This window comes from the organism of the source record quoted next, unplaced genomic scaffold (assembly GCF_019419815.1).
Source record: "Pyrus x bretschneideri cultivar Hongxiangsu unplaced genomic scaffold, Pyrus_bretschneideri_v1 Contig83, whole genome shotgun sequence".
Classification (NCBI taxonomy): Eukaryota; Viridiplantae; Streptophyta; class Magnoliopsida; order Rosales; family Rosaceae; genus Pyrus; species Pyrus x bretschneideri.
The window spans coordinates 474,652-489,198 of NW_025999824.1; the positions used below are offsets into that span (position 1 = coordinate 474,652).

General features: G+C 37.8%; 1 protein-coding gene across 1 annotated transcript; it reads left to right on the forward strand.

The window, feature by feature from the left end:
- The first annotated feature begins 570 nt into the window (after nucleotides 1-570).
- LOC103940050 (glucan endo-1,3-beta-glucosidase-like) lies at nucleotides 571-2,302 on the forward strand. The gene is made up of 2 exons (XM_009350121.3): nucleotides 571-820; nucleotides 1,111-2,302. Exons 1-2 carry the CDS (start codon nucleotides 730-732, stop codon nucleotides 2,058-2,060), a joined length of 1,041 nt encoding a protein of 346 aa, XP_009348396.2. The 5' UTR covers nucleotides 571-729; the 3' UTR covers nucleotides 2,061-2,302.
- The last annotated feature ends 12,245 nt before the right edge of the window (nucleotides 2,303-14,547 follow it).

Sequence of the window (14,547 nt, forward strand, 5' to 3'; positions counted from 1 at the left end):
GAGAAAAAGTATGCACGTTGGACTTGACCATAATTTTGATATAATTATAACTTCTTGGATTTGTTAGGCTTATTCGTGTCCAAGTGCCAAAACAAGACGCCAACGCGGAATTCAAATTAGACGTCCAATTTGAATTGTCCATGGAAATTGTTCAAAGTATATTTATAAGGACCAGGAAATTATGAATCCATGATACTGTTGATAGTGTCGTATATTTCACTTTATTAATAATTAACTAAATACTGTATAAAAGACATTTATCGAGTAGCATAATTTTTGGATAATGAAATACTAAACTTATAAAGAATTTTACAAAAAACTCGCTAAAATTTGTTACAGGATCCTCGGGAAGGAGGCTGCTGTAAATTCCATCCACAAGTCCATGGTGCAAGTATACTCCAATAAGTTAACAAGTAGCAGTAATTATATTTATTTTTGAAGTAATATTCTAACTGAATATACACACACACACGCACACCCATATATGTGTGTGTACATGCATACATATATATATATGCAAGTTGTAATAAATATTGTTATCCTGTGAAATCACTTAATTTCCGTGGAATCACATGCATGGACCCGTGACTCAGCGACGTCTATGGTTCTTCTGATGAGTCTCTGAATGGATTATATATAGAGAATTAGGGCACCACAGAAGTTGTAGAGGCAACCTCTTACTTTCTAATCAGTTTCTTTCATTTTTCTTCCCTTTCGCTCCTTTCCACAATGTCTAAGTCCCATTTAGTTGCGAAAAGCCCCTCCAGGGTTTCCATTCTGCTACTTCTCGGACTGCTAATGGCTACCCTTACCACAACTGGTCTCTCTCTCTCTCTCTCTCTCTCTCTGTGTCTCTGTCTCTGTCTCTGTCTCTCTCTCACTCTCACACACACACACACACACACACACAAGAAAAAGATCAAAATATACGTACATACACATACTGCACCTACCTTTTTTGCACACCTTCGACTGGTGTTAGACATTCCGATGTTGATGGTTTATGCAAATCAAATAACGTAGATCATAACTCCAAAAATCAAATGCATGGCCTTTTTCTTGAATAATTAAATTTTCAACACCATTAACATATCTTTGAATTTGATACAGGTGCACAAATTGGTGTTTGTTATGGAACCGTTGCAAACAACTTGCCACCTGCACAAGAAGTGATATCTCTTTACAACCAGTACAATATTCAAAGAATGCGGCTCTATGGTCCCAACCACGATGCTCTCCAAGCCCTCAGAGGCTCTAACATTGAGGTCGTGCTTGGTGTAGAAAACGAACGCCTTCAGGACATTTCTTCAAGTCAGGACAGTGCAAATGATTGGGTCCAAAATAATGTTGTAAACTATAACGATGTCAAATTTAAGTACATTGCAGTCGGAAATGAAATAAATGCCACAGGTCCAGATGCACCATTTGTTGGCCCTGCAATGGAAAGAATTCAAAATGCTGTTTCTACGGCAGGGCTTGCAAACCAAATTAAGGTCTCTACCGCAGTTTACCCTATAATCCTCGAAAAATCATACCCTCCATCAAAAGGTTCCTTCAGACAAAACTATCGTCCATTTCTTGATCCAATCATCGGGTTCTTAGTTGGGAATCAATCTCCGTTACTTGTTAACATGTACCCGTATTTTAGTTACATTCAAAGTCGTGACATTAGTCTTGAATATGCTCTTTTTACATCCCCATCCGCTCCAGTAAATGATGGTGATCTTCAGTATCAGAACCTATTTGATGCAATTCTGGATGCAGTTTACTCAGCGTTAGAGAAGGCTGAAGGTGGCTCTTTGAAAATTGTTGTATCAGAGAGTGGTTGGCCCTCAGACGGTGGGGATGGTCAAGTGACAACGAAGGAGAATGCAAGAATTTACAACTCAAATTTGATTAAGCATGTGAAGGGCGGGACTCCAAAGAAGCCTGGAAACCCCATCGAAACTTACGTGTTTAGCATGTTTAATGAGAATGAAAAACAAGGGGAGGCGACTGAGAAGCATTTCGGGCTCTTTTTTCCAAACAAAGAGCCCGTATATCCCATTGATTTCAACTAGCTAGGTGTTGAAATTCTAGCTTTACCAACCAGAATAAAGGGGTGATAGTAACCCTAGTGAACACAAGAGGAATCGTTTTATAAGTTGGAATTCGTGCCGGTATAATGCACAGCATGTAATACTACAATGTGATCTTTCTCCATATATACGTGTTCTTTGTTTTTTGAAGTGTACCAAGCCTTTATATTATTACAATGTAATTCTCTTTGTTATTTATAGAAGTTGAGGTTTTTATTTTTCAAGCTTGGGTTATAGAGAATCGATCACATGGCTTGTGCGAATGAATAACAAGAACTATTATTGCATGCTCTTAACCATTTAAACTATAAATATATCTTTGATTCGAAACAAATAATTTATTTTCTTTTTGTAAGACACCAAGAATACAAGTTTCTTCGGCTTGCTGTCTTTTTTAAGCAATCCAAAACAGGTGTGAAATGTGGAAATTAAATTGACCGAATCAAAGACAGACTAGTTTGGGAAAATAGATGCAAAAGACTAAAAGAGTTATTACACCACGCCAATTACATCTAGACGGTTCATTTCAAATTGGACTACGTTTCTCGTGTTAATAGAGGCAAGGGCATGCTAAATTGCCATGCTTACTTGTAGAAGTTTTAAGTTTGAATGTATTTTTCATAGATTGATTGAATGTACAAGAGGGGATATAAAATAAGGTGGAAGGTTACAAGCAACCATACCTTGGCAAATCCTACTAACCTGATAAACACCTAAAGATGTCATTCCTTAAATTAAGGAAGTGCAGCAAGTAGCTAGCACACAACTATCAACAAGTCAACTAGATGTCAATCTTCCTCAAATTAAGGTAATAGGCTTAACAGAGAATCCCATGAAAAGAGGAAACATAAAATCTGACAACATGGCAGCATGGGTATTAGTCACCCTATATCCCATATCTCATCCCATATTGTCTAATACTCCCCCTCAAGCTGGATCGAGGAGATTGATCGAGCGAAGCTTGTCAAGGAAACACTAAAAAGGAACTGAAGGAAGTGCTTTTGCGAACACATCTGCCAGTTGATCATGATTACGAGTATAGATGGTTTGACTAACTTGGGATTGAACTTATGCCCTAACGTAATGACAGTCCACCTCAATATGTTTGGTCATTTCATGGAATACGGGGTTAGCAATGATATGCATGGCTGCTTGATTGTCACACATGAGTGACATTGGAGTAAAACTAGAGAATCCCAAGTCTAAAAGTAAACCTTTGAGCCAAATTAACTCACATGTTGTCGATGCCATTGCAGGATATTCAGCCTCCGCACTAGAACGTTCAATAACTTGTTGTTTTTTGCTTTTCCATGTGACAATGTTTCCTCCAACAAACGTACAATAACCAGTGGTAGACTTCCTATCAATTGCATTTCTGGCCCAATCTGCATCGATGTAACCACTGATTTGAGTGGATTGGTTGTTCTTCATAAGAATACCTCTACTAATAGAGCCTTTGAGGTAGCATAAAATTCTTTTGACAATGAGAAGATGCTTCACATATGGTGCATGCATGAATTGGCTAACCAGGCTCACTTCATAGGTGATATCAGGTCTGGTTATGGTAAGGTATATAAGCTTTCCAACTAACCTTTGGTAGTGACTCACATTGGTGAGAGGTTCTCCATCCATATCAAGCTTTAGTTTACTATCAAGGGGAGTGATAGCAGGCTTGCAATCAAGTAATTCAACCTCACTAAGATGATTCACAACATACTTGCGCTAATTTAAAAATAAACCCTTTTGAGATGTTGCCATTTCAATGCCAAGGAAGTATTTTAGTCTCCCAAGGTCCTTTATGGCAAAGGTGTGATTGAGAGATTTCTTGATAGCTTCAATTTCAACCTCATTTTCACCTGTGATGATGAGATCGTCCATATAGATAAGAACCACTAATATACCAGCTGATCTTTTACAAGTGAACAATGATGAGTCCGCATTACTTCAAACAAAACTAGCAGCTTCCAACACTAAACTCAACTTGGCATACCATACACGTGGAGGTTGTTTCAAACCATAGATTTCTTTATGCAATCGACACACCATATCATTTTTACCTTGAGAAGAACCTGGTAGAAGTTGCATACATACTTCCTCTTGTAAATCCCCATAAAGGAACGCATTTTTTACATCCATTTGATACAATGGCCAGCCACAATTCATAGCCGCTGAAAGAAGAACCCTAACGGAGTTCATTTTGGCTATTGGAACAAATGTCTCCTTGTAGTCTACACCAAATGTTTGAGTGAAACCACGTGCAACCAATCTGGCCTTGTGACGTTCAATCGATCCATCAACCTTGAATTTTGTCTTATAAATCCATCTACTTCCAATAGCCTTCTTCCTTGGTGGTAACTTCATAATGATCCATGTTTGATTATTCTCCAAGGCAAGAAGTTCATGCTTCATCGTATTTCTCCACTTAGGAATTAGTTGAGCCTCTTAAAAGGTTCGTGGTTTAATGTGATAAGAGATTTCAACCAGGAATGTGGCATGATTCGGGTGAACATGACTATAACTCAGCACCTCAGTGATGGGGTGTTTGGAAGCAAAGGTGACATAGTCTCATAGCCTTGCTGGAGGTTGTCGAGCATGCACAGGATTACGCCTTGTAAGAGGTAAAGTAGGAGTTTCTTCATGACTTTCATCTTAAGTAGACTTAGTACCATCCTCCAGGTTTCTTGGTTGAGAAGACTCATGAGTAGTTTCATTCATGATATCTGCTTGTTCATAATTGCTAGTGGCTTCTGGATCCAAGTGCACTAAGTGATCAATGTACGCAGGCAAGGGGAATAAATCACACATTAGCTCCCCATCTCGCTCCTTAGAGAAATAGGGAACTGTTTCCTCAAATCTTACATCCCTAAACATAAGCATCTTGCTAATAATAGGATAAAAACATTTGTAACCTTTTTGGGTGGATGAATATCCCATGAAAACACACTTTGTAACCCTAGCATCCAGTTTGTCACAGTCCAATGCTTGAACATGAACAAAGCACGTGCAACCAAAGACTCTCAAATGTGATAAAGTTATATGTCTTCCTTTAAGAGCTTCATAAGGAGACTTAAACTCTAAAACATGACTAGGCAATCTGTTGATTAAATAGGTTGCAGTGAGAATGGCTTGTGACCAAAATTTCTATGGTATGTTCATATGCAACATCAATGCACGAGTCTTCTCAACTAAATCCATGTTCTTTCTTTTAGAGATCCTATTTTGTTGTGGGGTTCCCACACAACCTGTTTGGTGAACAATACCATGAGAGCACAAATATTGACTTATATTGTTGGATAAGAACTCAGTGCCATTGTCGATTCTTAAGTTCTGAATGGTTAACTAAAATTGAGTTATGACAAGTTGATGAAAGTCTTTGAACATAGTGAAGACATCCTTTTTTGTTTTTAATAGATATAGCCATGTTGTTCTAGAAAAATCATCCACAAAGATAACAAAATATTTATATCCATCAAAAGATTCAATAGTTGGACCCCAAACATCGAAGTGTACAAGTTCAAAAGGTTTGCTATCCCTAGACATTGAGGAACTAAAACAGAGCCTAGTAAACTTGGAAAACTGACAAGTATCACACATTATAGATGATTGATACATTTTGGGAAAGAGTTTAAGCAAAACAGTCTCTAATGGATGGGCTAATCTTTGATGCCAAATTTGTTGGTCCTTGGAAGGAATTGAATCAACCTGGAAAGCTTTGACTAGACGAGGTTCCTTGCATAGATAGTAAAGACCATTCAGGAAGAGTCCTTCATCAATCGTCTTCTTGCTGAGAGAATCCTGAAACACAACACTTCTTGGTGAGAAAGTGACAAGATAATTTAGGGTTCTAGTGATCTTTCCTATTGACAGAAGTTGAAAAGGAAAGGTAAGACCAAACAATGCAGTAGACTCAAGGTTGTTTGAAAAAAACTTTACTTTTCCCACACCCAAAACCATGGCATTTTTTTCCATTAGCAACTGACACATGAGAGGGTTTTGAAAAAGTTTGAAAACTATGTAAGTTTAAGGCTTTGTTTGTCATATGGTCAGTGGCTCCTGAGTTGATAATACAACAATCATGTTCAATACTAGTGTGAAGAGTAGTTGAGAATACACTAAAAATACCTGGAGCTTTGCTTCTTGGTATATTCTCATTTTTAGCAAGGAAACATGCGAACTGTCCCAATAGTGCAATGGGATTTTCAGTTGTACCCCTTGAGCTTTCTACAACTTCTCTATGCCCCTTGGTTTGCATGTATATTGCAAAGTCATTTATGAGCGAGACAGGATTTGAAGTGAAGTCCTGAATGCTCTCAGGGAATGAGGTATAGCTGTGATTTGCTGCATGCTAAGGTTTGTATAAGCCAGTGTGGAATTGCCTTGACGGAATCATTCTGTGATCCTTATTGAACTTAGGTTTCAGTTCAGGGTGCAAAATCCAGCCCCTTTCCTCCACGTGACGTACATCATCACAGTAACTACACTTCAAGTGTGGATTTTTACCCTTATAAGGCCTACTATCTAAGGGTTTATGTTTGGCAGCATAGACACTTGACTCAGAAATCTTGGAATTCTTCTCCAAGTTCATCACCCTTCTTTAAGCTTCCTCATGTTGAACCTTGGCACACACCGTTTTGAAGGAAGGAAGTTCGACATTCATCAGGATGTGACTCCTGAGATCCTCATAGTCTGAGTTCAAACTCGCAAGCAGCTGATATATCTTATCTTCTTCGACTCTTTTCAGAAAAACTGCAGCATCAATGGTGTGAAGTAGATAAACATCTAACTCATTCCACATAGTCTTGAGACTTCCCAGGTGCTACACAAAGGTTTTTTCATCCTGTTGAATACTGGCAATGTTCTTATTTGGCTGAAACACTTGTCCATTATTATTTTGATTCATGCATATGTCTTTCGCAAATTTCCACAGATCATGTGAGGACTCGGAGTAGTTGAAGATTTCAACGATATGTTTCTCCATTGAGTTAAGAAGCATTGACATGACTTGTTGGTCCTTGCACAACCATGCTTCGTATGCTTAGGTAGAAGGCTCGGGTGCTTCAACTCCTCCATTAATGAACCCTAGCTTTCCTCTTCCACCAAGAGCAAGAGACACTACTCTAGACCATAGGAGATAGTTGAATTCATTCAACAAAACTAAGCATAAACACTGATTCGTATTTATCTCAGTATTTGGAACAAAAGATGGAGAACTTTATGAGTTTTATCCCCCAAGGATGACACTGAAGCTTGAAGATGAACAACAGCAAAAAAAAAATGGGCAGAGACAGGTCAAGGATGACATGCTTTGATACCATGTGGAAGTTTTAAGTTTGTTTAAATGTATTTTTCATAGATTGATTGAATGCACAAGTGGGGATATGTAATAAGGTGGAAGGTTACAAGCAACCCTACCTTGGCAAATCCTACTAACCCGGTAAACCACTAAAGTTATCACTCCTTAAATTAAGGGAGTGTAGCAAGTAGCTAGCACACAACTATCAACAAGTCATCTAGATGTCAATCTTACTCAAATTGAGGGATTAGGCTTAATAGAGAATCCTATGGAAAGAGGAAACATAAAATCTGACAGCATGGCAACATGGGTGTCAGTCACCCCATATCCCATATCTCATCCTATATCATCTAATATTACTACTTAGCTCGTAATTCTTAAAACATAGACGAGGTGAAAAATAATGCTAGTGACCAAAATTGTAAATTTATTTGCAAAATGCAACATAGTGATGCCATCAACAAAAGAACTTGTACAGGAAGACTAGCTGATATATTTAATTCAAGAATTGGACTAAAGCAAAGGTTGAATTATTGCCTTTTTAACATCTTATTTTTTTTCGGGTTACCACTCATACATCTTTTGCATTAAAGTCTATTAGACAGGTTAGATTGCAAACCACAGCCACTCTTTGTTGTCAAAAAATAGTTACCTAGTTGAATTTGATTGGGTATTTAGGCAATTACGAAGATTGATGGAATGATATAGAGATACGCAAAAAGATTTGCACAAGGTTTCTATAGATTTGGAAAAAGCGTATGATGGCATCCTTGGCCCCAACGACGAAGTCAAGTTCCTTAACCTTTGACCGTCATCTTTACACCAAATTCTTCGAGTGTAGACTTCGTTTACATTAATTTCTTTTCGTGGGAAACTCCTCGGTAGCAGACGTTGTTCTCACCAATTTCCAAAAGGGGTTGCGATTCTTATTGTTGTTGTAGTTGGACTTGAATGATGAAGATCCAATCTTGTTTGGATTAATAGACTCCTTGAATTTCCCTTAGGTCTGGCACTCGGCGGTAGATCCTAGCTCTTTGTCCTCGTACTTTTTTGGTAGAGGAAAACTTAGCCTCTTGTTTGTAGCCCAACTGACTAGTGATCTTGTCCACTAACTGTTCAGCATTGTAATTTTCAATGTAATGGCTTGAGACTCCACAATATTCATCATTGTAGGAAAATCGGGCTTTACTCTGAACATTCTCTAGACTTATTGAGCTTTGGTTTGCTCAGGTAGCCAATCGTGCCACTGCATGCATACGTAGGCTGTTTTGTATCTTTCTTCTTCGTCATTATGTTGATTCTAGGGTTCTATGTTTAGTTATGGAACTTTGAAACAGCTCTCGCAAAGTATTGTGAATTTCAAAATGTCTTTGGCCTTGTCAAATCTTATTAATAGTTTTGTACTCTAGATTTTAATGGACTTGTTTTGACCCTCAAATTCTTAAGTGTTCTTTCAGCCTTCTCGACATGGTTTCTCGCTCAATCAATGAGAAATTCACGATAGATCGATTTGGTGGAAGTGTGCGCCCAATTCTTATCAATATGGACAGGAACGTTATGAGCATAACCTTTTCACAAGCTTACCAGACTTACCAGAAAATGTTCCACGTGGGTGTAAGGTTTGAGCCATCTTTTGGTAAGAGACTAGTGAAGGTTGTAGTGCAGGTAATCAACAGATTGCATCACTATCTTCACACTAAATTGCATGGTCAACACTCATTATCCTGCTGCAATTCATAAACACCATATCGTACTCTAATAGTTCTTTTCCAACGATATGTAAACAAGTTCATTTGCACAAATATTTTAAAGGTACCTTCCACCCACCCTAACACACCTTTGATAGGCATCTACTGAGTTTAGATTCCATCTTGAGTTCCGAGTCTGGTATCTGAATGAATTATCTAGACCTTGGAGGACACGTTGTATTCACTCGTATTGTGGCGTTAGCACATTTCGAAGTTACACTTCTCTCGAAAAGTGTGTACTCTCATTGGGTTTTTTATGTTGATCATTTGTGAGCCCTTCTTCTTTACACCAACTTTGACCTTGTTTGACTAGAAGTCTACAACTAAGCAAAAATGGAAAGGTGGATTGAGCATTACAATAGTTCCCAAGAGATACTGCTTGTTAAGGAAGATGACTTCTCATTTTCTGTTACTTGGCTCGAGCTTTTAGGTCTACTATTAACATGGTAGCCACTTTTCTTGAAACCCAATGTACAGTTTTCAAGTGGGTTCTTTGTTGACAAAATTTTGGAGTAGTTGGTCACATTTGGAAAAACTGAGAAGGATGGTATGCTTGGTGTTGGATGGAGTCATTACGACGACAATTTTTGTTTTGTTCGGTTTGGGTATGGTACTGTTTATCACATGGTACGAGAATGCTCTACATGCAACACTAGTTGGTAGAGGAATATTGTGAACTGGTATTTGGAGGATTGAATTTACGACATATAAGATTGTGCACCATCAGGAAATCACTGTTTGCTTAACAAAACAACAAATGGGTGGTCGATATCGCAGGCGGCCGACTGCGATATCGATGGCTTATTCGTTGGGTTCGTCAATCAAGTGGGTAGGAAGACCCGTCTACGACAGCTGTCACCGAATTGTTATTCTTGGGACTCAACCCAAAAACACATCTATTCTCGGAGTAAGTGAAGTACGTATGTTTGGGCGAAACCCACTTTCGTTTTCAGTTTGGTTCTCAGCAAGTATTTTAACTTCTGTTCTTATATTTATATATTTGTTTTAGATGTTACAAATGTTTTGGGGGAAGTATTTCCGTTTTCAGTTTTAAGTTCAGCTCAAATTTTGTTTTTTACCTATATGTTAGTACATATCTATTTTGACGTTATCCTATTTTATGTACTTAATTTTGACCCTAATCTATTTTATGTTTTTCACTTTATACCTTTATAAAGTATGTTTCTACTTTTACACTAAAGTATGTATCTACTTTTACACTGATAGGGAAAGAAGGTATGAGCCTAGAGGCACGAAAGATGGAATCATTGCAACCCAATCGCAACAAGTTGGCATTTTCCGTTTTGTGCAACCGCTCTGACTTGATTTCTTTGCTACATATATATATATATATATATTTTCCTTCTCCCTGGTTTTGAATTTTTCAGTGTAGCAAGTTATTTTAAATTTCGGGGATGAAATTTTTTTATAAGGCCTCCTCTAACCCTGGGCTAAATGCCAAATTATCCCATTTATTGCCCCCTCCCCACGGCAAAACACCACCCAACCCAAGCTAAAACATTGGGCTAAAAGCCAAATGCTAAATCCCCCCCCCAACGCGTGGACTCGCCTGCATTTGGGCCACTCTTGGCCCACACACTTGCTAACGCACCCCACGCAGCCCGTATCAATTCAGCTCCAGTCAGTGGGGGTCCCACTGTCAGGGCCCCTATCAGCCACTTCCTCAAGCCTAAGGCCTCTTTTCCGCACCAAACGACCATAATTTAAGGACCATTGGCTGATCCAACGGTCCAGATTCAAATTTTATTTTTTAAAAATACATTATTTTAAAATACATTGAATCCAACGGCTGAGATCGAATATAATCAAATCTAACGATAAAAATAAAAAAAATTCTAACGGCCCAAATTTAAATCCAATGGCTAAAATAATTAAAAAAAATTATTTAACTCAAAATTCACCCAAAAACTCTATAAATACCTATGTATTTGTTCAAAATCCACACAAAACTCAATTTTCTCCTACAATTCTTCCAATTTATCTTTCTACCATTTCTTTCCATTTCTGAATTGTTCAACATGCCAAGAGAGCATATTAGAGGTCGTAATTGGACCTGTGAGGAAGATGTTGCTTTATACTTAAAATGGGTTTCTGTTAGCGAAGATGGTGGAGTTGGCACAAATCAAAATAAAAAGGTTTTGTGGGATAAAATCATTGCAAAGTTTCAGGAAAACTGCAACGGCGGCAAGTGGGACGGTGGTGGTGTTTATGATTGGTGGAAGACTATTAACAAAGCATGCACTTTGTGGAAGGGAAGCTTGGAGAAAGCCATGGTTGGCATGGCTAGTGGAAGGAGCGCCACAGAAATTGTGAGTTTTTTTCTTGATATTTTATTTGTCATGTACATAATATTTTTTTTGCAACTAATTATTTTTATGTATTTTTTGCATAGGGTGACAAAGCAATGAAAATTTACAAGACAAGAGTAACACCAAAAACAATCAAGTTTTTAAGTTGCAACATGCTTGGGATGTCCTCAAGGATTGTCCGAGGTAGGGAACCAATGCGGACCAACAATGGGGAAGATTATTTCAACGTGAAGCCACACCGACAAATTTCATGTCAATGAAATGACCCTATCTCCTTCTTTTGCAAGGCCCCCGGGAAGAGATAAGCAAAAGGAAGCAAAGAGAAAAGGGAAGTCCCAAGATTCGATGAGTGGACACTTTGCTACCGGAATTGCAAAATTGAACGAAACCCATAGCGCTTGACAAGAAGAAGCGGCCCGAATGCGTTTGCAAATGAAAGAAGAAGGGGATAGGGAGCAAGATAGGTTTGAAATTAATTTCATGATGGAGGACCTCAACAAATACACTCCAGAGAGGAAGAAGTTCTTATGTGCTAAGCAAAAGAAAATTTTGCAAAAGTATGCCTCAAGGAGTATATTTCAAGATGATGAATCCTCTGAACCTTATATCCCAAGTCAACCATGAAGTCCATCACCAAGTCAAGATGGTGGATATGATTATTAAGTTTATGTAGTGTATGAATTATGTGCTTTATTAATTAAGTTTATTAATTGTCATTTGTATTAAGTTTATGTAGTTTATTAATTATGTGGTTTATGAATTATCGGTTGTATTAAGTTTAAGTGGTTTATTAATTATGTGGTTTATGAATTATCAGTTATATTTAGTTTATGTGGTTTATTATATTGTTTATGTACTTTATTAAATTTATGTCTTATTAATTATTGTTCCTATTAATCTAGATGCCTTCAATAATTATTGTACTTAATATTCCACGCTTTGATGTAGAATAGATGCCTTCAATAATTCAACCTCCATTCAATAATTTATCCAACGTACTAGACAAAATACTTTGCACAAGAAGACACTTAAATTTATTAATACAAAATAACAACATAGTACACTTAAAATTATTATATAAATGCTCAACTAACATCATCAACGTTCACCTTCTCGGCGCCATACATGCTTAACCAAATCCTTGCAGAGTGTGTCATGCCCTTGAGGAGCTTGAATTCTATTTAAATGTCTCATATACTCACTCAAGGTGACCCTATCATGTCAAGTCTCATATGTGGTTGGAGCGAGATATTCAACATCTCTTACAATAGCTCTCGCATGTGTTGGTTGGTCATCATCCACATCTTCGTCTGAATCTTCTTCAATTTCGATGTACTCATCTTCCACAATCATGTTGTGCAAAATTATGCACGTCATCCTGATAGAATGGAGGTCTTCAGTATTCCAAAGTTGTGCAGGCCCTCTAACAATGGCCCATTGAGCTTGTAGAATCTCGAACGCTCTCTCCACATCCTTCCTGTAAGACTCTTGCCTCTGGGAAAATAATTTCTACTTTGCACTATTTAGATGAGAAAAAATTTTATCGAAATTCTGGTGCCCATCCATTAACAATATCATCGAACAGAGAAGAAGACCAAAGAACGTTGATATCGTTGTTTGATCCGAGAGTGCTGAAGAAAGCATGTCAAATTCATGTGTCATAAGACGCCACAGTCTCGAGCACGATAGTTGGCTTGTTATGACGGGCCTTGAATTGGCTAGCCCAAGCAGTAGGATAATTCTTCCACTCCTAATGCATACAATTGAGACTTCCTATCATGCCAGGGAAGCCTCTTATGTCTACCTTGCGTAGAAGCCTCTTCAAGTCTTCACGATTTGACAGAAGCGCTTCAGGTTCTCAATAGCAGTATTCTCTTCAAGTCGGCAATACTCGTCAGTTAAGTTTACAGAGCACCCATTAGCTAGCATCCGAAATGCAGATGTAAGCTTCTGATGAGGTGATAGACTTTGTCGGCCTACGACATCTATCTTCCTTGCAAAGAAATGGTCATAATTAACAATTGCGTTCAAGATGCTTTCAAAAAGCTCTATTCTCATCCGAAACCGCCTTCTAAAATCATAAGTAGGAAATCTCGGATGCTGGATGAAATAATCTTTCATCATTCAGTCATGACACTCTTCTTTATTATGCTGCACAAATGAACGTCCCATGACAGAACCACGATGGCTAGATTCATTATGGGGCTCATATTGCATAAGCGAGTTTACAAGTTCAGCTTCAGCATTGATCAATTATGCATCCTCAATGACAAGCCTTGCGTGGTATTGTGTCATCTGCATTACCCTGTTACGCCTTCTTTTATCACCTATTGATGAGATATTGAGGATTTTTAGGAAACAAAAACTCTTTCAATGTTGAAAGATTGGTGAATATAAAGGATGATTGAAGGTTGAAAGATTGTGTGATCAACTAATATTGGACATGTGTTTATATAGAGGATGATTGATGAAAATTGAACGGTTGGTGAAAGTTGAAAGTTTGGTGAAAGTTGAAGGCTTGCTTTGTGGAAAATTTAATGATTTTTTCAATATTTATCGGAATTTAAATATTTTTAGATTAAAATGTTCATAAAATTACTTTACGATAGTCTACATATATTTTTTTTAATTTAATTTAAGAAAAAAATTAGTCTAAGTTCATTCTTTAATAATCCCAAGCTAAAATTTTAGGCCAGAAAAGTTGGAGCAGAAAATCTATTTTTGGGCTAAAAGCTAACTTTTCCAAGCTACAAAATTTGGCTTTTAGCCCAAGGGTTGGAGATGGCCCAAGTGGGGTCGATTGTTACATCCCACCCCTGATTTTAAATGGTAATTTTATTTTATCTCTAAAAGTTTATAAAAATGTGTCTGAAAGGGTTTTTTTTTTTTTTTTTTAATTTTTTTTTTTTTATGTTAATGGTGTACCCAAGGGGCCCACCCCTGATACCTGTTCCTGGTCTTCCGTACTCGCTCTCTCATCTTTCAGAGTTCTTTTTCCTCCCTCACTCTCCCTTATCTCTCCTTCTCGACTCTCTGCAACTCTCTCATTCCTCCTTCCCTGAACTCACACACGCACACATACCTACATACACGTAGGC

Bases quoted from the DNA above. Each gene is read 5' to 3' on its own strand.
- LOC103940050 (XM_009350121.3), top strand. From the start codon at position 730: ATGTCTAAGTCCCATTTAGTTGCGAAAAGCCCCTCCAGGGTTTCCATT. The intron at 821-1,110 runs GTCTCTCTCTCT...AATTTGATACAG, and splicing joins GGCTACCCTTACCACAACTG to GTGCACAAATTGGTGTTTGT.